The following is a 21,198-nucleotide window of genomic DNA, read 5'->3' as shown; positions in this document are numbered from 1 at the left end:
AACACCACTGGGTGGGCAGGCATGGAACAACTGATCCAGGTGGCTTTGGTTCCTGCTTCTGGGTTGTTTATGGGCAGGACCATTGTCTTGTGTTATGATAGGGACCACAAGAAAACACAAGGGACACTCACAGCTGCTGTTGCTAAGAAATGTTGCAGAACAACAAACTCTCTGACCCACATAACTCTGGCCAGAGATTTCCATGGGTCTCAGGACACAAGGGCATCATGGAAATGATCTTTAAGCATATGAAAATGATTCAGCAAATCAGTGGTAACTGTATGTGGGTATTTCCCAATGGAGGAGGTTGTTGTTGTTGCTCTTCCATGCTGCTAACTTATTCTTGTGTGGGCATGAATGGGTTAAACGGCTGAGCAGTTAGCAGCTATGCCTACATTATGTACACACACACACACACACACACACACACACACACACACACACACACACACACACACACACACACACACACACACACACACACACACATCAAAGAGTGGAGCGCTCCTCGCCTCCTCTGCATGTTCCATACAGTCTGCAGCAGAACTTTTACTCATATAAGGTACAGCAAGCCTGGTGCCTGAATAGGTGACACACAACAACCCCCAACATCCTGTTCGACATGTCTGCTGAGCACACACAGGTGCTGCAACACCACAACATAGCCAAAGCAAGTTTGACACATGTGCTATATGGGACAGTTATGGGTTGATAGGAAATATGAAATAATACTCATTTTAGCATCTGCTCAGTGGTTAACGAGTGAAAAACTTAGGTTGTTCAGGTACTTCAGCTCTGAAATAGCATTACACCAATTTTTTTTTTTGCGGTCCTGTGATAACACTGGGTCTGGGGAAAGTAAGGGGGCTTCCTCTTTCCACACTGGTGTGATAAGGCAGGACGTGACATAACTTCCTGCTGCAGGCCTTGTGGCAGTCGTAGGAGGCTGATAGCGAGCGCCGATGTTCACAGAATCACTCGACACATGCACACAAACACTTGGCTGCTGTGAGCAAATCTGCAAGTGATCTCTAATCCTAATCTTAATGAAGCATTTATCGCTGTCAAAACCCATTGAATGTTCTTCCTTGATGCTTGGCTGATGTCTTCTTGGTGCTTGTATTAATTCTTGGCTATTGTGGTGAAAGGCGTCCTTGAATAGCATGAGAATATAAACCAGGCTCTGTGGAGGGAATCATCCCCAACCCACAGCCTATTAGTCACAACCAGCTGATTACAGATAAGCAGATATACTGCAGTAAGCTCAGCTAACCTGAGCCATAGGACCTAAGATGTAAACAGAATGCAATAAAAGGAAGGGTTTCATCCCAAAACACCATAAATCCATTTTAGAAAAATCTTGCCACGTGAAACTCATCAGTCAATATTTCAGAAACACAGATGTGTCTATTCTCAGAAACAGAAGTATTTTGTAACCAAATGTCTTAAAATGACTCACAACTTCTAATAGTAAACTCTAATAGTAATGTGCGTCATTATTAATCATTTTGAAAGTGCAGCTGTCAAATTTATCAAATGGTAGGTATCTAATTTTGACATGAAACTCTTCAAATGGAGCACAGAGAGAGAACAGAAACCCTCATCACTGACTGTGGCTGAACATCACATCAATGTAAAGAGATGGAGGGGGGGAGCAGTAAAAAGGTAATGAACTCAGCCACAGGAGACTCATAACAGCCGTTTTCAGGCCAAGTCAGGACACATACAGCAATGTGATCTCATAAAATCCGACCCTCAGAATCAGATCTTGAAAATCACATCAAAATGACAAGTGTAACCGTAGCCAGAGAGGACACATTGTGAAACATTGTTTGTAAACTGAACCCTGAACTAGCAAGTGCCAGGTTCACTACATGAGTCACAGCTTGTGGTGTCGCCAGGATTTAGCAGCTCAGTAAACAAGGCAGCGGTCCGCCAAACAGGAGAAAGTGCCCTGGAAAGTACCCAAGAAGCTCCCCTATGCAGACGGGGAAAATCATCTCGCCTCAAACAATTGATAAGCGGGGACACTCTCAGCACGCACGCAATCTCCTTAGATGAGGGAAAAGTCGGAGATCAAAAGTTAAGACAAAGGGGTCCATGCGTATGTGTGTGTGTTTGTGTGTGGAGAGATCGAAAGTGCAAGAGCGAGAAAGAAAGAAGCAGAAAGAGAGAGGAAAGAAGAGAAGCATAGAGAGAGAGAGAGAGAGAGAGAGAGAGAGACTGTCTGAAAATACAGCAACACTTCACCAAAAAGGTGTCAGTTTGCGTTATAATGCTGTCACAATAGTCAATAACATGACTACTAACTCAACATGACCCTTCACTGTCTGAACTGGTTTCGCTGCCACCCATCCCAGACATGGCCTCACGTTTTGTTCATCTTTTGTTCTGTGGGTGATGGAGTAATGACTCATCGTAGGAACCACAGTTTGCCAAAAAGCAGGGCTGGCGAGGGCAGGTCAGCCTGCCCCTCTCTTTCTGATAAAGGCAGGCCACATGAGGACAGAGCGGGCACGCTGTCAAAGTCAGAAGTCTGGAGTCCGATCGCCTTTCCACCTCGGACTTGGCTGGACCTCAGGGAGGGTACAGGCCATCCGCTCCAGGGCTGATAAACAACTTCTGGGCACAGAATTAGACAGACTGAGCAGGAGGTGTGTGTGTGTACAGAATGTACCGCACACACACACACACACACACACACGCACACACAGACAAACAAAGAACACACAAGCACACACATACTCAAGCGTATGCACACACAACACACAAATACACACATACCCACATCTACACGCATAGGGCATTTTGTAGCCATCTCCATCTGATTTTAAGAGCCATTTTGATAATTTTCTGGGACAATTTTATTTAACTAGGAAATAATAGATCTGTATTGCATATTGGCAAAGAAACACTCAATATGTACCACTAAGATTTGGTTTAACTTCTTTCCCACTGCTGGAAACTCACAGAAGACGCCTTACAAAAGAAGATGGTGTTGTTTCCCCACTCTCTGTCTCCAAACAGTCCATCTTCCATCCCTCAACTGTTTATTTCTTTTTTTCAATGTATTTTTTGTTGATGCAGTGGTCTGTGTGGAATCAGCATTTTCTTCTCCCATTGGCTGAATGGTGCCAACATTTTCTACTGCTTCAGGCTGTGTACTCTGTTGTTTTGTGATCAGAAACCGCTCCATTTTTCTTGCCCAGAATACACTGGAAAGAATCACCTATGGTGGCCCAGAGGGAACAGTAATCACCTCCATGCCTGAATAATTGACAACTCAAAAAAAAAAAAACGTTAACAGGGTGAAATGCAACAAAGAGGTCTCATAATTACCATTTTTTGCCCCCTCATATTTAATTTTACAGGCATTTTCTAAAGTCTAAAGAGCATTTTTGCCACATGACCCTGTTATTTTCTGACTGTTATGTATGGAGCCACACAACCCTCCATCAGATCAAGACCTGAGCAGGAAGTGGGCAGAGAGGGGACTTTTGTTTGTCTTAAAATAGACTGTCAGACACCAAGTGTTTAGGTGTCTTCTGTTAGGATTCTTTCTCTTTTGTACTTCAATTGCAGCTCACTGCAGTTCTTTACAGAAGACAGTTTGGGAAAAAACCAGGTGAAGAGGCCTCTGCACTGAAGAAAACCAGTTCTTCAAGAAAGTTATGACTTACAGCTCATCTAGACCCTTATGCAACAGATAAAGTGATTTACTTTAACCAACTTAGGACAGAGAAAACAGAAAGAAAGAGTCCTGTGTAGCGGCTGCTAAGTTCATTAGCCACTGACACTATTTCTTGGGAATCTCAAGGGCTCCCTGTGTGTGTATGAATCAACCACGAATGAGCGAGTCAGCCGGTTCCCACTAGAGCCTTTTTCCATCAACCTACCGAGGGTCATATACAGGACGTATCCCTATCATAACAGACTGTATAAGGGGGTGCGGGCTAAGACATAGGCCATAAAAATATCTTGCCACAGTATATGGACCTTGGCAAAACCTTGCCTACCTCTGGATAAGGCTATATACAGTATATGCACAACTTCACCTCAGATGTACTGTATTTTTTTCATACTGTTTGGCTTGGAGGTGAGTGAAAATCATCATCATCTTCATTGTTGTCATCAGGACTTTTACTTTTTACTGGCTCTTTTCATGAGTTACCAGAATAAGAATAGCTACAATGAGTGTAATGTTTGCACGAATTTGACCTATAATTGGTGTTGACACATTACAGGACAGTTACTGTACACAGTAAAGGATTAACACACTTGGTACAGGACAAAACATAACACAACCTCCCATATAGTGCAGGCAAGATGTAGCCTACTGTATGACAGTAGACTAAACATAAACACACTAGAAGTATACATTGAAGGCTGAAGAATAGAACCAGGTTAATAGCACTGGCATAGCTGGGTATTGTCACAGCCACAGATGCTCAAAGTGCAACTAGGTTGATATTTAATGAAAGATGCATCTGCTCTTCATCAGCAATAATGTTCTGAAAATCTGAAAATTACAACGCAGAACATTATTCCATTACTTTTTTTATGTGCGCTTTGGTGTTTATGCTTTATATATCCCCGTGCCTAATATACACATGGGGATGTGAGGATTCAGCAGACACTGGACGGACTGTCTGGCCTCTTTTGCTTTGTCATTCTTTTACTGCGGAGTAAGGGCCAAGTCACAAGAGCAGCAGGACAGCAGGAAAGCAGGAAGCCCCACCCTGCCCCCTCTCCCCCCCCTCCATCCTCCTTTAACCTGGCTGCCGAGTCAAGGCCACGCTCCGGTCCGCTCTCCTCCTTTTAGCTTCATACGCATGCACAACAGCATGCGTATTTACTTGCACACACACACACACACACACACACACACACAGGCGCACGCATGATCTTTCACAGACGCACACATACACTCTGAAGGCCACGATCCCTACGACAGGGAGGCAAATAAATTAACTTTGTGAAAAACCAGCCTCTACCAACTTCTCCCTCTCGCTGCCTGCCTTCCCCTCCCCTCCCCTCCCCTCGCTCTAACTTCTTCCAGCAACCCCGTCCTCCCACTCCCCCCTCCCTCCCTCTCTCCCTCCCCCTCCCTCCCTCATCTTCTAGGCCCTCTTGCTGACAGCTGGCTCTGATTATGGCTGTGAAAAATGGGGCAGTCACGCCAGCAATCCCCCCCCCCCAGCATTCCTACAGCATGACTCCGCACTTTCTCCCTACTAGTGCTAGGCCGGTCTCTGCCTCCCTTCTCTCTTTCTTTCTGCTTCACTCTCTTCTTTCTTTCTTTCTTTCTTTTTTTCTTTCTTTCTCTCTCTGCATTGTCTTTCCACCCTTATTGTATGTGTACTAGTTAAAGAGATGCGGGCTGCATTAGGGGGTTGCAATGCATAACGTACCTGTGAGAAAAGAGGTGGTTTTGCCGTGTCGGTGTGTGTGTGTGTGTGTGTGTGTGTGTGTGTGGTAGGGAGGGAGGGAGGAGGTAAAGTTTATGCAAGCATATGATTGTGTTAGAGATGAGGGGATTTGTGTCCTGCAGTAATGGATGTTTTTAAAGGGGAGTCGTACACAGGGTGCAGGGTGTAAGAGCAAGGAAAGCTGAATGGGAGATTATGTGAAAGTAGTTTGTATGACAGAGACGGATGGTAGAAATATTGAGGCAGCAGTTGCTCCCCCCTCTCCCCCTCTCCCCCCTCCTCCCCAATGATATTAAATGTCTCTTTAACATGTGGAGGAGAATTCAAAAACACAGTGAGCCCGCACAAGAACAAACACACTCCATCACAGGCCTGTGCTGCGATGTTTATGGTACGTTACATGACTTTATAATGATTACAGCATGTTGGAGGGTACATTGCTGCGGCAGATTTTTTCATATGTGCTTATTTGTTTGTCCAACGTCAAAGAGAAAAACCACTACATCGCCATAAGCATAAACAGTGGATGTTTGGTTGGGTTCTGTTGCATGATCTGGCTCTGTAGATGCAATTCAGATTGAGATCTGCAGTTTTGGCTGTTCTCTTCACACACCTGGGCTGTTTTGACAAACTTTCCACCTTGGTCGTGTACCCGCTCTCCTGAGTAAGCTTGTTACACTGGAAAATACAACCTCACTACCATAAAACTTACAATAGTTGGCCAGTTATTTGCTTCATCAACCAAAATTACCAGGTGATTATCATGGAGAGGCTATTATTAAAGAAAGGATTTTAGAATCTTAACATAAACCAAAAGGCTACAGCTGAGTACAATCAAGAACATTTGGTAAAAACATTTTACTATATCTGCGCAGTCTCATATTTTGATATCAAGATCCACAATACCTTTGCCAACAGGATACAGTGATGTGGCTGTGTGATTGATGTTTCTGTGCTTGCGCAAGCTACTCTGTCACTGTAAAAACATTTTTTTTTGGCCTGGCTTATTAGAGAGGTGTGCATTTGCAAAAATATGAGACAAAAAGACAGGTTATAAATTGAGACCAGGCATTTGTTGAAAGTTTTATGGTTACTATAGGCCTCAAGTTCAGATATGAGCTTTTCTATGTCTTTACAGTAAACCCAAGACTGACTCTGTCTTCAAACTTTTCAGCAATAATAATACTTTATTGCAGACAAATACCTGTTGGATTAAGGTTAGGGGTTGTTCAAAACTAACTCAAAAATCAGCTTGCTAGAGACCAACAACTTTAATGTTTTCAAGAAGACCAAATTAATTTCACGTCCTTGAACTAGCAGAAGTCTCCTACCCTCTCAGCTGTATCTCCTACATCTGAAATAACTCGATAATCTCTGTTTCACTGGCTAATAGGGAGCGGAGAGAGGGCTGTTACAGCGTGGTCTGCCTGCTCCAGAGGCCAGCAGATGCCTTGTGTCAGGTTCCATAAACAACATGAAACATTTTCATCCATCATGTTGCTGAGTTAGGAGCTCTAGGCCCTCTTATCCGGCTCAAGGCATCTTGTTGAAGCAGAGACATTTTCAGGGCGCCGGCCTTGATATCACCTCAGTGTAGATAAATCATGACCGAATGTTTTACCCAAATGAGCTCTCTCTCTCTCTCTCTCTCTCTCTATCTCTCTCTTCCTCTGAAAAAGGTTTCAACATTATTATATTTCACAACTCTTCTCTCATCGTGAGGCACACACACACATTTCCGCAACTCGTGTCAAAGCATTCGACCCTTATTCTGAAAATTGTTGTGTTAGCAGAGGGCACAACTTTTTTTTTTTTCACATGACAGCAGTGTGACGAAAGCTGTTGATTCAGAGGCTTGTCAAATGGCCAGTCTCATATCCTGTACGAGAGGGAAGATCAGACAAACACAATGCCCTCCGGCTCAAGTCAATTAAGGGAATCACTCATAATCAGTCATAAGACATAATCATAATAGGCCAAGCACACAGACAGAGCGTCACACTGGAAAATAACATTATTAGCTTATATTTTGTACTGTAAGCACAAAAGCACAGATCATATGTCAGCATTGATGTCATCATTGTATATGAGAGTTTGTAGGTGTTCCTGCAGACACATTTATATGGAGATCATGATGGTATTTGAATTGTGCACCCTGTCTTGCACGGTGAGTCATGGAGTGAGAAAGTGTTGCCCACAGTGGAAGCTCCAGCACTGTACTCTATCAGACAGTTTCAAAGTCCCACCTACACACCAGCCCTTTGTCTCCACCGCTGCACACTGTTATCTGCGCACCTCGCCTGCTACTGCGTTCCATTCAATCTCTCCATTCACATTGTTGCATCTCATATCTCATGACAAAGCTCCTCGTCTCAGCCCTGTCTAGAACAAATTACCGCATGATTGTTTTTGCTTTTTACCCGATGGGGATGATCAAGGCAGGTCATGGTGAACTCCCGAGGGCCCCCGCCTTCCTGGAAACGGCAGAACAGGCCCAGTGCGAGCAGGCCCAAGACCGAAATTTTATTAAAATAAGGTAAATGATTCAGGTCATCATATTAAACACATTAATAGCTTTCCCCCGTAGGGATAGTCCTCATCTGGAACCCATTTCATCATCCAATTCATAATATCTTCGGGTTTGATTTTATTGGACCACACGGTCTGCGTTGGTGTGGTCAAATGTTCTGAATGAATGTCAGACCAAGAAATGGACCATATCCTCTGGGCCTGTTGCATGCCATGTACTTCCACAGCTTGCTCAAATTGTACGTGTGAACATGCAGTACAGCAAAAAAGCAAATGTGAACCTCATTTTGTGACTCAAACTAGCTACTAAGCCTGTAGTGAGCTTCATGGTCTAAACTAGAAACAAACTTACACCATAACAATTTATAGTCATACAGCAAACAAGCAGACTTTTGATGCATGGGTCTGCCTGATATAGTACTTAAAGCTATTTATTAAGATAATAAAAGTTAAAAATGATGAATGGAGTTTACCACAGATGGGCCAGCTAAAGTGAAGTAGGTGGACATGGAGTTCCCAGTGACGGCACTTGGACTGTTCTTCCCTCTGAGTGTTGAGTCGGAGGGCTTTAGCGGTGTAAACACTGTTAACAGACAGTTGGAAGGTTTCAATGAGGAGAAAGGGGGATTGTTTGGGTGTACTTTGGCAGAGTTCTTGGCACAGTGGTGCTGGTGGTGGTTTGAAGGTGGGGGCTGGGGGTATGGGATTTTTGGTAAATGTGCCATTATTTACGAGTGGGGTGGGCTGAGGGGGGACAATAAAGTTTCATTTCTGGGAAAGCCATTCCATTTTACTAGACTTTGCAGAACCTATAAGCACACAAGGCAAAAAAATAAAATGCAAACCAGAAAGTATTTAACAAGCACAAAAAGCGTTTCCATATTCAGCTGTCACACAACAGAGCAATAATGTGAGGACACCACTGGGTTGACAGAATTACGTGGGCTGCCATTTGGGTCTGATGTGACACTAATAGCACTTACTGGAAGTATACAGAAACGGCATGTGTATGTTTCTGTCGGGCGCGCTAGTGACGCTAAATGCTAAGTCAGTGCATAATTCGTACCAGTTTTAGGTTGTTAAACCTCCATGTCACAAACACGCAAACATGCTGACACACATGGTACTGGTCAGGTCTGATGATGCTCCCACACACATGATGGCACAGAGACGGCCGGGCCCCTGTGCACTATGGCTGTAGGACAATCTCCATTGTCCGCTCGGATACAAATGGCTAAAACCCAGGAACTGCTCTGGCCTGGACGTTAGGCCCTGGCAGCAACAAATTACAGCTTTGGCCAGGAAAGCCAACCAAATGGGCTGATTCTTCTAATTCAGCCCAAAGGACTCCACACAGCTGCACTTTCTTTCACTGCCAGGGAAGAAGACAGCCTGAAAGAGCGAGAGGAGAAAGAGAGGCGGAGTGGGGGAACAGTTGGGGGCAGGGACTGGACTGGACCAATCTCAAAGACCCAGAGGGTTGCTTTCTTTAAAAAAACAAAACAGGGTGCTTAGACTCATCTTGGACATCAAAACTCTATTTTTGGGCCGATCTATGTTCAGGCTGTGGCCAATCACACAAAATCCCTCAAAGTTGTTTTCATTTCGTGATTGAAAACACATTTGTAAAATTACAATCAAAGAGGTAAGACACTGATGTCTTTTGGCCCCTTTGAGAACATAAAATGCTGTTTGAGCCCTTTGTCTCTATTTCTCCCAGGGAAATGAAAAAGCGAGATGGGGAGAAATCCTTCTGCCATGGGCTACGTGATCTGTAGCCACATACCTTGAGTATTGCTCATTTCCTCATCATTTGCCATTAAAAGGAGGATGGATATATTTCACGAGCTCATGTGACTCTCTGGGAGTCACAACAGGTCACAGAGAAGAAAAGAGCAGACATTACAAGGACTTTTCATCTCAGGGGGACAATCAAAGGTGCAGTTTAACAGATGAATATTCTATTGCTGAAGCTGGGATACCTGTAGCTCTCAAGATAGCAAACTTTTTAACAATACTGGGCTCGCCACTAAAAACCAAAAAGCTTTTGTTGAGGTACACCATCTCCTCATAAACCATGTGCACTAACCACAAGATTACCTACGGCAACATTGATAGAAAAAGTCACAAACAGTGGAACCCAAGATAGACAAGTCTTGCAGCAGCTTTTTCACTGAAGAGATTTAAGATATCTATAATTTGCAGTGCTGTACTGGGAATACAGACAGGCACCAAAAGAGTTTGAAGTTAGAGTTGCAATAACCATAAAAGCAGTTTTTTTACAATCAATCATCATACGCCAACAACAAGAAGAAATCTCACATCACCATATGCCGTGGGTCGATTGAGGAAGGATCACAAAGAACTGATTCTATTTTCTGCGTAAACAACCCAGCTCGAGCGCGCAGCTCATCATCATTTAATCAAAAACACGTTCGACACGCCAATTCGCACATCATTGAACGCTAATTTACAAACATTCACTTATGATAGGCAAGCTGTTGTCAGACACAAAATGCGACGTGTCAGAATCCTGGGCTTGTCAACGGCATCTGGAGCAATATCAATAGTGGAGGGAACAGTCACTGGAGAGAAGACCGGTCCAATTCAATAAATCTGGAGGGAGAAGTGTGAGAAAAGTGGGCAGAGTCAGTGTAGCGGTTGGCCTTGTGTATTGTCCGGAGCTGGACACATGGACTGTGTAATTCTAGTCCACGAGTGACCACACAGGGCTGGTTGTGAGGTCTGGGAGTGCTGGAGAATGGAGACAGATGGGACAGGGCAGGATTTTTTGGTGAGAGAATGCCTTCCACTGTTCCTACGCTATACAAAGCCCATTGATTTTTCCTGTGTTGAGTGAGGAGCCGAGTAATATCTCGTTTCAGCGGCCGCCGCGCGGTCGTGACACCTGGACCAGGGTCAGGTCTGTCCGGCCCCCGACGGAGGGACGCTGAGCCCAGAGGGACTTGACACAACAACCACCAGATTCCTACCTCTGTCCCTAAACCTCCCTCCCGATAAGTCCGTCTGCACACACAGTTGGTCTACGATCATGTGACATCTTTGCATTGCAATTGTGCTGCATTATGTACCATATGACTGAAGTTATCGTCAAATTTCTACAGCTTGATGGCTTTGACCTGTGCTTTTTCCTTTTTGACCCCTAATGTGTGAGTGGAGTTGGATGCACAGCAGTGTGCCAAACGCTCCCCCCTTCCCATGAGCCTCCTGGGCAGACGGAGAGAATGCTCCTCAGGAAACATGGGTCAGGAAGTCAGAGGAGGAAGCTGGCCTTTCATTCTAAATACAACCCTCCTCAAGAGACCAGCGTGTCAGCAGGGAATTAGACAGTAAATCTCCTTTAAACGCTGACCCTCGCAATTCACCACTCCATTCTCTTGTTTGTTGCTATTTTTGTGACCCCACATTTACCAAAACATCATTATTCCCCTATTTCACTTTGAATTGGCAGTGACAGGGCCAAAAAGATTCATTTCCATGATGCTAGGTTTGTTTTGAACTGCAGTCCTGATTGTAATGTTGTGACGTGTTGAAGTCCTCCAAATGAGCCAAGGCTAGCATTGATGCTGCATCCCACCCAGTATGAGGTGAAGGCCAGTGGAAGTAGTGGATGGGCATCTTGGAGCGTTTCATGGGAACAACATCAGCAAGAGCAGTTGGTGGTACACCACTAACAATGCTGTGGCTACTCTTATGGACAATTAATTTCTCCTCGTTCTTATTTTCCTTGCTCTCTCCCTCTCCCTCTCTCTCTCGCTCTCTCTCTCTCTCCCTCTCCCTTCCACTGAGGCTACTTTCACCCTGCAGCAAAACATGGATAGAAGAAGACGACCGCAGTCCTCCCAGCTTGTCCCACGTGAATTTGGCAAACACCATGAAACATGAAAGCGGGCCAATCATGCTGTCCTGCCTAAACTTATAGAGACAAGAACCGGATCACGTAAATTGGGATGTGGGGAGAGAATGTATACAGAAACTAAACCCACACAATGTCACCGTGAACGCAGCCTGACACATGACAACATATTCAAGGCATCAAACACTGTCAAGCTTAAACTTTGTTACCCTTGACTGTTGATTGCCTAACCTCAGCGGACTAATTAGCTGTCCTGTTTCGAAAGACGTCATCTGCACATGCTGGGAAAAATAGGAAGTTATTAAAGGTTATTAAAGTCAGTTATTAAAGTTATTCCATTCAGCGATTTATGACTTTTATCAAGCTGTATGAGCTACCAAGGAAGAGTAACACCATCAGCAGGTCTCTGGCCTGTAATTGACCCAAATAATAAAGTCACATTTTCACATTAAAGAAGAGTAATTAAGCAATTAAGTAATTAGAGCAGAGATCCAACAGAAACGTCTGGTGAAGAGGTAATATATCACGCTCACTCGCTCATAGCACCATCCTTCATCATTGAGCAGTTGAAAGTGTAGGGTAACTAGGTGTGTGTGTGTGTGTGTATGTGTGTGGGATTGTTCCAAAACAGAGAGTACAGGCTGGAAAATGAATTTGGCAAGCAAGAAATCTCAGTACCTGGTAAACAGTTGAGTCATTAGTATTGATCAACAACCCTATCAAACCCCTACAGATATATCATGGTTATTTTGTGCCATGGGACAGTAAAAGTCTTACTTTAAGACGTCATTTATTGAGCCTGAGATTGACTGATAAGGTGCTGCACTGCTCATGACGATTACACCAGTGTGTGTATGTTAGCAGATGATAAGTGCTTGCCACATAATTAGGGCAGTAAGTTAGTAAGTCAGTGATTACACAACACACGGCCTTGTGTTGAGATCTAAATCACCTCAAAGTCACACAAGGAAAGAGCTGTGTGTGAGTTTGTCCACTCTGCCGACCTAACTGTCTATTCTTAGAAGTTTTCACTCAGCCACCCAAAGTGTAGCCATTCAGATAATCTAAATTTATAATTTAGGCAAATATGGAGACGCCTGAAATAACCATACTATACACACTGAATCTGTAAAGAGGGGTTTAAATAGAAAATGCAGGCATTACAGTAAGAGAATGTGGAAAATGAAGAAACCTTCCCTCTGTAGGCTGTAAGGGGGAACTGCAGCAACCTGTTGCCATGAGCTCTGAATTACAGGGAATCCACAGGCAGGAGTCTCCACAGATAACGTTTTTTTTTTTTTCCATGACTTCTTTCATCTCCCATTCAGATAGATAAAATTTAATTTCCCCTCATACCACCTAAATATTATCGGTGACCTCAAGCCTCATCCCTATCCTCCCTTCCCCTTTAGGGAGAGAGTGGGGGGGTCGTCAGTGAAGACAGAGCAGGAGGGAAAAATCAAAACATCCAGCCGAGGCAGAGGAGTGACTGACTGCAGCTCTAACAGGGACTGATAGGGCCTATGCAAAGGAAGGCAGCCTTGACCTCATCCTGTACAGGGTGGTGTGTGTGAGAGTGTGTGTGTGTGTGTGTGTGGGGGGGGGGGGTTCAGGAATCAGTTACAGTCAGAGCGGCACACTCCTGAAAGAAAGCTCTTCTCAACTTCAACAATGGCAAACATCCAGACCTCTATGGTTTTGGAAAACTTTGCTACATCTCTTTTATTCCTGTTGCTTTATTCTTCTGAAACCCTGCCTTTAATTCAATTCAATAAATAATAAAGCAGTCGAAAGCAGTTTCAGTGGGTGCGGTTTTTACTAAGGAAGTCAATGGAGTAATTGGGCAGGAAAAACTTATATTCATACTCATATTTCACATGGATTTACACAAACACTGATGGGACGGGTGATGATTTATATTTTCTCTGAAACTACTGACTCGTATGCCATCCATGAGTAAACCATATATCATACTATATATACATATATCATCAGAGTCCAGCCTACACCCTAAAATCCATTTTGAAATAACCTGATAAGACAAACAAAATGTGCAAAAGGTCAAGGGGTCTGAATACGTTTGCCAGGCACTGTGTTTAGTAATTAATTGGCCTGTAGCTTTCATGGAGTGTTACTGTCTGCGTCTGTAAACAGGGACACATCTGACTTTATCCCATGAGAGAGAGAGCAGACTGATTTTTTTTTTTTTTATTATTATTGTTGTTTTTGGCAGGAAACAGGTGCCTCCTCCAGAACCTGGAAGGAGAACTGAGTAGTACAATATCAAGCAGGCACAATGCATCTGAGAGTATTAAAGTAAACAACAGTAGCATGGTGCTTCTTAAGGCCAAGGCCCAGTAAAGAGGCCATATACAGTAGAGTCAGCGGGCTTATTGATGAGCATTGATCCCTGTTGACCTACTATAAGCGGTCAATATGTCTCCTTATGACATCACATACCAATTCCTGTGCATTTATTGTACTTAAATCAACTCTGATAATGTTCAATGCGTGACATGCTGTGGGTCCTTTGGGTCATTTTATGCCTTTTAGGAATTGTCGTATTTCTGAGAAAGGCAGTGATTCTCCTCCTTTTTGCTCCTGTAGTTTTCCTCGGGGGGAAGACAATCAATCTGATCCACTTAATCAATCAGTGACAGGGCCCTTTGAACTGCAGACGTGATTTCCAGCAACACTGTCATTCCATCCTGTCGTCTGTAAAAACACTCCAGGGGGAGATTACTCCACACAGCCCTGGCTCGTAAAACTCTTTTAATGTTAAAACACACACACACCCTCGCTCTGTGCTGAGTGGCTGGCTCCTGAGTCCAAAATAACTCAATGTTTAAAAAAAATAAATAAAAAAAAAGTTATATATGCACATCCACTTTTCTCATTTGTCGAGATAAAACTGTAGATATTCAGACAGCAGAGACTCAGGAAAAAAGAGAAGAGACTCGGGTCAAAACTTTGTTTGTAATATGGTTTTTGTGGAGAAGTGATACTGTGTGTGGGCCTCCAGAACCACTCAAATATCTCCAAACTACCAGACTTTCCTATGTGAACTCTGTATCAGGTCTGTTCTGTCTTATTTCTCTCAACCGAACTCAGTATTTCAGCCTAAAAAAACAACTTCTATTGCCTTCTCCACAACTTCAAGAGTGCAGACAAAGCTCTCCACCCCCTGCGTGGCTCCTGGTACATACAGGGAAAAGAAGAGGAAGGGGAAAGGGAATGTTTTGCCCCCCCTCCCTCCTCTCTCTCTCTCTCCTCTCCCTCTCTCTCTCCGCCCCTCTCCCCTCATCTCCCCAGGGCAGAGCTGTGTAGTAATAAACGTCCCCCATAAATCTCCCCCTCCCTCACGCCATCCCCTCCTCCTCCAACCCCTTTTTTTTTTTTTAACAGCTTCTTTTCTTCTCTCCGCTTTCTTTTTCCTCTTCTCTTCTATTGCAACCCAACCCTGACATTGACTCTGCACATGGCCGATGGCTGCTCCGTCATGGATTTTTAGAGGGAGGAGAGCCGGGATGGTCCACAATAGATTTGTATAGGTTTCACACTCTCTGCCCAGTTCTTGTGTACATATAGCTACAAGCCTCAGCCTGACTGACTGTGGTTGAATCTGGTGAGATCACTGTGGTGTCAGGTTATAGCCTACCTGATGGAATGAGAGAGGTGCATACACGTACATATTCAGCTTGTATTCAGAGAGCTGTATTACCTGATGGTAAGGAAGAAGGGAGGAGCTCTAATAGCCCCAGTTGGAAAAAACAAAACAAAAAAAACGTTTTCAATGGGAAATGACTGTGGTCTGGCAAGGGTTAAAAAGCCCTGGCTGCCTGAATTCACCGGAAAGTCCCACAAGTGACGTTACAGTCCAGCAATTAAGAGTAAATTAATTACAGAGTAGTGGATGGTAGCAGAAACCCTTAGGATAGTAACGCCTCCCAGTAAACAACCCAGACTGTCTAAGCACCAGACCTCCAGGAGTAAAAAAAAATAAAAAGTTGTGTTGTTGGCTGTGGGCATCACGAAACTACCACTAGGCTATAAAAACATTTGATAGATACAATCGGTTTCACTATTCATCCTGTATGGGCATTACAATGAAGACATTATCCCTTGTAACCAAATCAACAGGATGTATCTCTATAACTGTAGCCTAAGTGTGATAACTCACTTTTTATATGTAATCCAGTGGTTTTACTCTACTGATAAAACTTGTATCATGGGACAGGGGCTGTGTTTTCTAATGGATACTGCCTCAAACTAAAGATAAGAGAAAATTTGAGTTCTTTCCACTCTTTGGTGGTTTTGTGCGCTCAGAAATAAAAGCCAACAACTGTTTTGCATGCGTACTGCGTGCAACAGTGTAGTAATCTCAAACAAACTGGCAAACCAATGCAAGTTTGAAGAAAAAAAAAAAGTTTGTTGAGTGTAACGCCCATTGCTCTTCAGGCTCCTCCTGCACAGGATTATAAAGCAAATGTCGGGGCTGGTGTAGGGCAGAGGGGGAGTTCTGCAGGGTCAAAAATACACAGGAGCTGCAAATCAGAAACACCGCAGACCTGCGCAACTTTGTTTCAAGAATACTTTTTTACTACTTTTGATTTTATTTTCGTCGCTGCAAAGATGACCACAGCCGTGGTATCGCCTTTCTTCGACTTCGAAGTAATGAACAAGGTAGCTTCAAAACTTTTTTTCTCATTATTTCTAGAGATGGTAACTCTTGCTAGCCAGCTAGCATTGGCCGCCGTAGTTAGCTGCTGTGGAGGAATGATGGGCTGCATGCTCGCGGCCCTCTGCTATGGCGCGCGTGTATGGAAGCAACTTGTTTTTGTTTTGATTTGTTTAGATTTTCACGTCACTTCGAGTCGGGTATTTTCTCAGTTTGTTGTTATTTCCTGTCTGAGAGTCGTTGTAAACTGTACTTACCATAGAAGCGTGTCTTCCAAAGTGTGCCGCTGGCTGCCGGGTAGCAGGAGTTGTAATGGTAAACTTACGCATTTTGATATTCAACATGTGCCACATCAAATATAACATGGTTTTTCCTTATGAGATGGGAATTTAGCAGTGCTGCTTCGCTTTTGAGAGTGAAAATGATTATTGTTGTAACGTTGTAGTACCTTCATGTCATCTGTCTTGAATTGAGAGCAGTTTTGCGCCTCTTTCTACTAATACTTGTCACAAAGCAGCCACATGCTCGTATTCAAGGTAACCATTGATCAGATTAGATTTGTCTAACTTGCAATATACCAACTTCAAATGTTTCTATGATCTTGTATTTGGTGGTAAATTACCAGTATTCAAAATTGAATATTAACGAACCAGTTTTCCCTGCTTAACGTTAAAGCAACATTTTAGTTTACACTGTTCCACTTATGCGTAAATCCATGTTTTCCTTAGGCAATATCAGATCTGGTATAAAACTCTGATTACTTTAGTGGTGGTTATATTATATTCGGTGGTAGGCTATATTGCTTTGTAAGTCAATTACTACTCGACTGGCTTGGCAGTGTATTGAAATCCTGATCAGTGTTCATTGTAATTCAGTAGGATGCCTTGCCACTTTCATTATGTTTCAAATGGTGCAGCTTCTTTGTAGCCTACCAGCCCACTGCCCTCTCATGTGCTCCTGCTCCATTTACTAAACAGGCACACATTCCTCACCAGGGCAACTTGCCAAACCAGCTGCTGTTCTATAGGCCTGTATCCGCTCATGTTTTCAGAGCCAAAAAGAACACAGTCATGCAAGAGGAGTCTGTGGATGTTTTTTCTCTCCAACCCACCAGGCATTTTTAAAACCAGATCCACATTGTCAGTCTTGGAGGAATATTACATGTTTCTAATAATGTGTTTTTCTTCTTGTCTCTGCAGAACAACAAACTGCTCAACTACAACAACAACCTGGGAGCCCCCCATCCTATGTCTGTCCCTTGCACTGGCACCAACGTGCCCATCTCCAGCCCCGCCGGAGCCCTGCTGGACAGGAAGGCGGTGGGGACTCCCTCAGTGGGAGGGGTGTACCAGCGGCGGCACTCTGTCAGCAGCACAAAGTTCAACCAGAACCAGTTTCTGAACAGCCTGAAGGCAGCGGACCACTCCTCGCTCATCTCAGGGGTTGGCAACGCCAGCAACAACAAGGAGAACCGCCTGCGAGACCGCTCCTTCTCTGAGACAGGCGAGAGGCTCTTACACAAGTGCCTGGGGCCTGCCAGTCCCACCAGCGGCAGCGGCAGCAGCCAGGTGAACTCCAGCCGCTACAAGACGGAGCTCTGCAGGCCCTTTGAGGAGAACGGCTCCTGCAAGTACGGAGACAAATGCCAGTTTGCTCACGGAATCCATGAACTGCGCAGCTTGAGCCGCCATCCCAAATACAAAACTGAGCTGTGCCGCACCTTCCACACCATTGGCTTCTGCCCCTACGGGCCTCGCTGCCACTTCATCCACAATGCCGAGGAGCGCCGTGGACCTCCTCCACCGTCCTCCCCTCTCTCCTCTTCCAACAAGATGGAGCGGCCTCGACTGCAGCACAGCTACAGCTTTGCAGGGTTCCCCAGCTCAGGTGGGCTGAGAGACAGCCCCACCTCGGTCACCCCTCCACCCATGTTCTTCCCTGATGAGGTCCCAGAGTGGCCCAGCAGCAACCCCTTCACCTACTCCAGCCAGGAGCTGGCCAACCTGTTTGGGCCCAGCCTCGGTGCCGGTCCCGTAGGCACTGAGCCCAACACCCCTGCACCTCCCTCTCCAACAAGCACCCCTTACTTCTTCAGGCCCATGTTGGAGTCCCCTCAGATGTTCGAGTCTCCGTCCAGCCCCCCTGACTCTCTGTCGGACCAGGAGGGCTACCAGAGCAGCTCCGGAGGCAGCCTGAGTGGCTCAGAGTCTCCCACGCTGGACACCACCCGCCGCCTTCCCATCTTCAGCCGCCTCTCCATCTCTGATGACTAGACTGCACACATCCACCAGCGAATTAAGTTAAATGACACAAAGAGAACATGGCACTCCCCTCTACCTCTGCCCCTTTCCCTAGCTTCCCTCTCTTCCCTCTACGCAAGACACCATGTTAGTTCCTAGTTAGCTTTGTAAGGATGTAGTCAATTAAGGGAACTCTTTCAAATCAATTTCATCCCTGTTGATCCTCACAACAAGTTTTTAAATAGTACCCCACCATGTGTCATAGTGCCAAAAAGGAGAGGAAATTGAACAATGAAAATGATGTGAGAACAAGAGTTGACTGTTTTTCCAGGTGCCACTTGTTTTTTTTTTCTTCTTCTTCTTTATTTGTTCTTGAATGTGTAGCAGCGCAAGTGGCCTTGGAATGGGGAGTGCATTGCACTAACCCCACCCCCCCACCCCCACCCGACGATACCACTTCCTCTGAGCTAGCTAGAGGGTGCTCACTAACGTAACTGTAGATCTACCGCAGCCGTTTTTACAGACTGAGCTAAGACAAAAGGAAAAAAAGACCCTGAAACGATATGAATGGTTTTTAAAAAAGAGAAAAAAAAGTGCCTGGGGCGGTTTCTGCATGTGTTAGGGTGAATGGACTACTGTTTGTTTTTGGTTCTTTCTCATTTGCCCCCCTGTCACGGTTCTTCTCAAGCCCTGTCTTATGTAATTGTGGACTGGGTGAGTCTGCAGGAAGGACTTTGAACTGGAAGTTGGTTATGTTCCCCCTGAGTTTTCTCCTCCTGTTGCTGGTCACTGGCTCTTTTGGGAAGGAAGTCTTGATATCTAACTGATTATTAAACCTATAAGACTCTGTCCCGTCTCTCAACCCTGCCCCCATCCATGCCGATCTGCAGGCGGTGGGGAATTCCAGCATTCCCATGGTGCAGTTGTACATCCTGCGACTTGATGAGATCGGATCTCCAAGCTATCTTACTTTACTTTACTCCCCTAGAACCTGCTCCCAGGAGCACTCTGTACTCATTACATCCCTTTTGCTTTCTTTATTTGATAATTATTTTTTATTAATGTTATTATTACGGTTATTATTATTGTTTGAAAACTTTCCAGACAGAAGGTTTGCTTGTCACTGCTTATTTAACTTATCAAAACATATTTATTGGTGATCATATGCATTTTTTTGTTAATTTTGTTTTGTATTTATCTGGATAATGAACAATAGAATATATTTTCTTTTATGTTAAATTATGATCTTCCATATTAATCTAAAGATTGTGAAGACGTTTTGTCAGTTTCCTTTTTTCACAGTTTAATATATTGTACTTCAATGACTTTTGTTTTGCAACTACACTTTGTCAAAATGAAACTTAATTTAAAGCAAAAAAAAAAATGCAAAAAAAGATGTTTTGCGTTTTGATTATTTATTGTAGATTTTTTTTTTCTTTCTCCCTGTTATTGGACTGCAATTCCATCTAAACTCGATTTGCTTGTATTCATTCCTGATCGTTCCTCTCCACACCCCACAATGATCCGACAGTAACAGTACCGAACTGTTATTACCTTAATTCAGCCGCTTTTTTTTTCATTTGTTTTCTATTTTGGCTTGTCCCAACTTATCTAAAAAAGAAAAGGTTCTCACAGTACTTGGGTTGATATCAGAAGTAAACCGGTGCTATGAAACCTGACATCACTGTTTGATTTAGGAGGGTCTCCGACTTAAAAGTGGTCATTTTAAAATATCTTCTGTCAATAATGTTTTATGGATACCCAGACTGTTAATACAAGCAATAGCTGTGACCAAATGGGTTGAGGAAAGGATTTTTTTTTTTTTTATTTGATTGGATGTTTGATGCACTTGCTTGGCCCCTCTGACCATTGGAAGTGCCTCATTTGAATACATTCCAGGTAGCTAAGGCTGTCTGCCTTTTTATATTTGATAATGGAGGACAATTAGATTTTTAAAGTCACTTGTTCTGTGTTGCCTCCCGAGTTTTTGAAAGAGGTGAACAGATTTGACACAAAGAAAGTAAACTGTTGAATGTATTTTTTCAGCCATGGTTTTTGTTCACTACAGTAATTTCTGTGAGTTTATATAAAACTGTTTTTTTTTTCTCTTTTGTAAGTATTGATTGCAGTTAAAATCAATAAACCCCGTATTTTTTGAAAAGTTAATCAGTGTAATGAGTTGTCTACAAGTGTGCTTTATGGAAAGGCTTATGCCGATCTGCCTTTATTCAGTTATGAACAGAGCATAAAGTATGTCATTTTCAACACATCTGTGTGTCTAGTTAGGAACGACACACATTTATGTTTTCAACCCAACATTTAACACATCTTGTGGTATCGGTGTTCTAACACAAATGTGCGCTGTTGCTAACCAGATGCACAAATGTGTTGGAAAATCACACGTCCTATTCAATCTACTGTACAATGTAGATTAAGTTTCAAATG

General features: G+C 43.8%; 1 protein-coding gene across 1 annotated transcript; it reads left to right on the top strand.

Annotated features, from left to right (window-relative positions):
• Positions 1-16,350: 16,350 nt before the first annotated feature.
• Positions 16,351-20,919, top strand: LOC139661186 (mRNA decay activator protein ZFP36L1-like). Its single transcript, XM_071539582.1, has 2 exons — positions 16,351-16,518; positions 17,713-20,919. The coding sequence occupies exons 1-2, from the start codon at positions 16,468-16,470 to the stop codon at positions 18,784-18,786; spliced, it is 1,125 nt and encodes a 374-aa protein (XP_071395683.1). The 5' UTR covers positions 16,351-16,467; the 3' UTR covers positions 18,787-20,919.
• The last annotated feature ends 279 nt before the right edge of the window (positions 20,920-21,198 follow it).

This window comes from Centroberyx affinis, unplaced genomic scaffold (genome assembly GCF_046629955.1).
Source record: "Centroberyx affinis isolate AG114_WGS23_722 - 3 ecotype Tasmania unplaced genomic scaffold, CSIRO-AGI_Caff_v1 ptg000205l_1, whole genome shotgun sequence".
Classification (NCBI taxonomy): domain Eukaryota; kingdom Metazoa; phylum Chordata; class Actinopteri; order Beryciformes; family Berycidae; genus Centroberyx; species Centroberyx affinis.
Note: the sequence above shows the minus strand (reverse complement) of the source record. Positions and strands in the feature narration are given on the sequence as shown.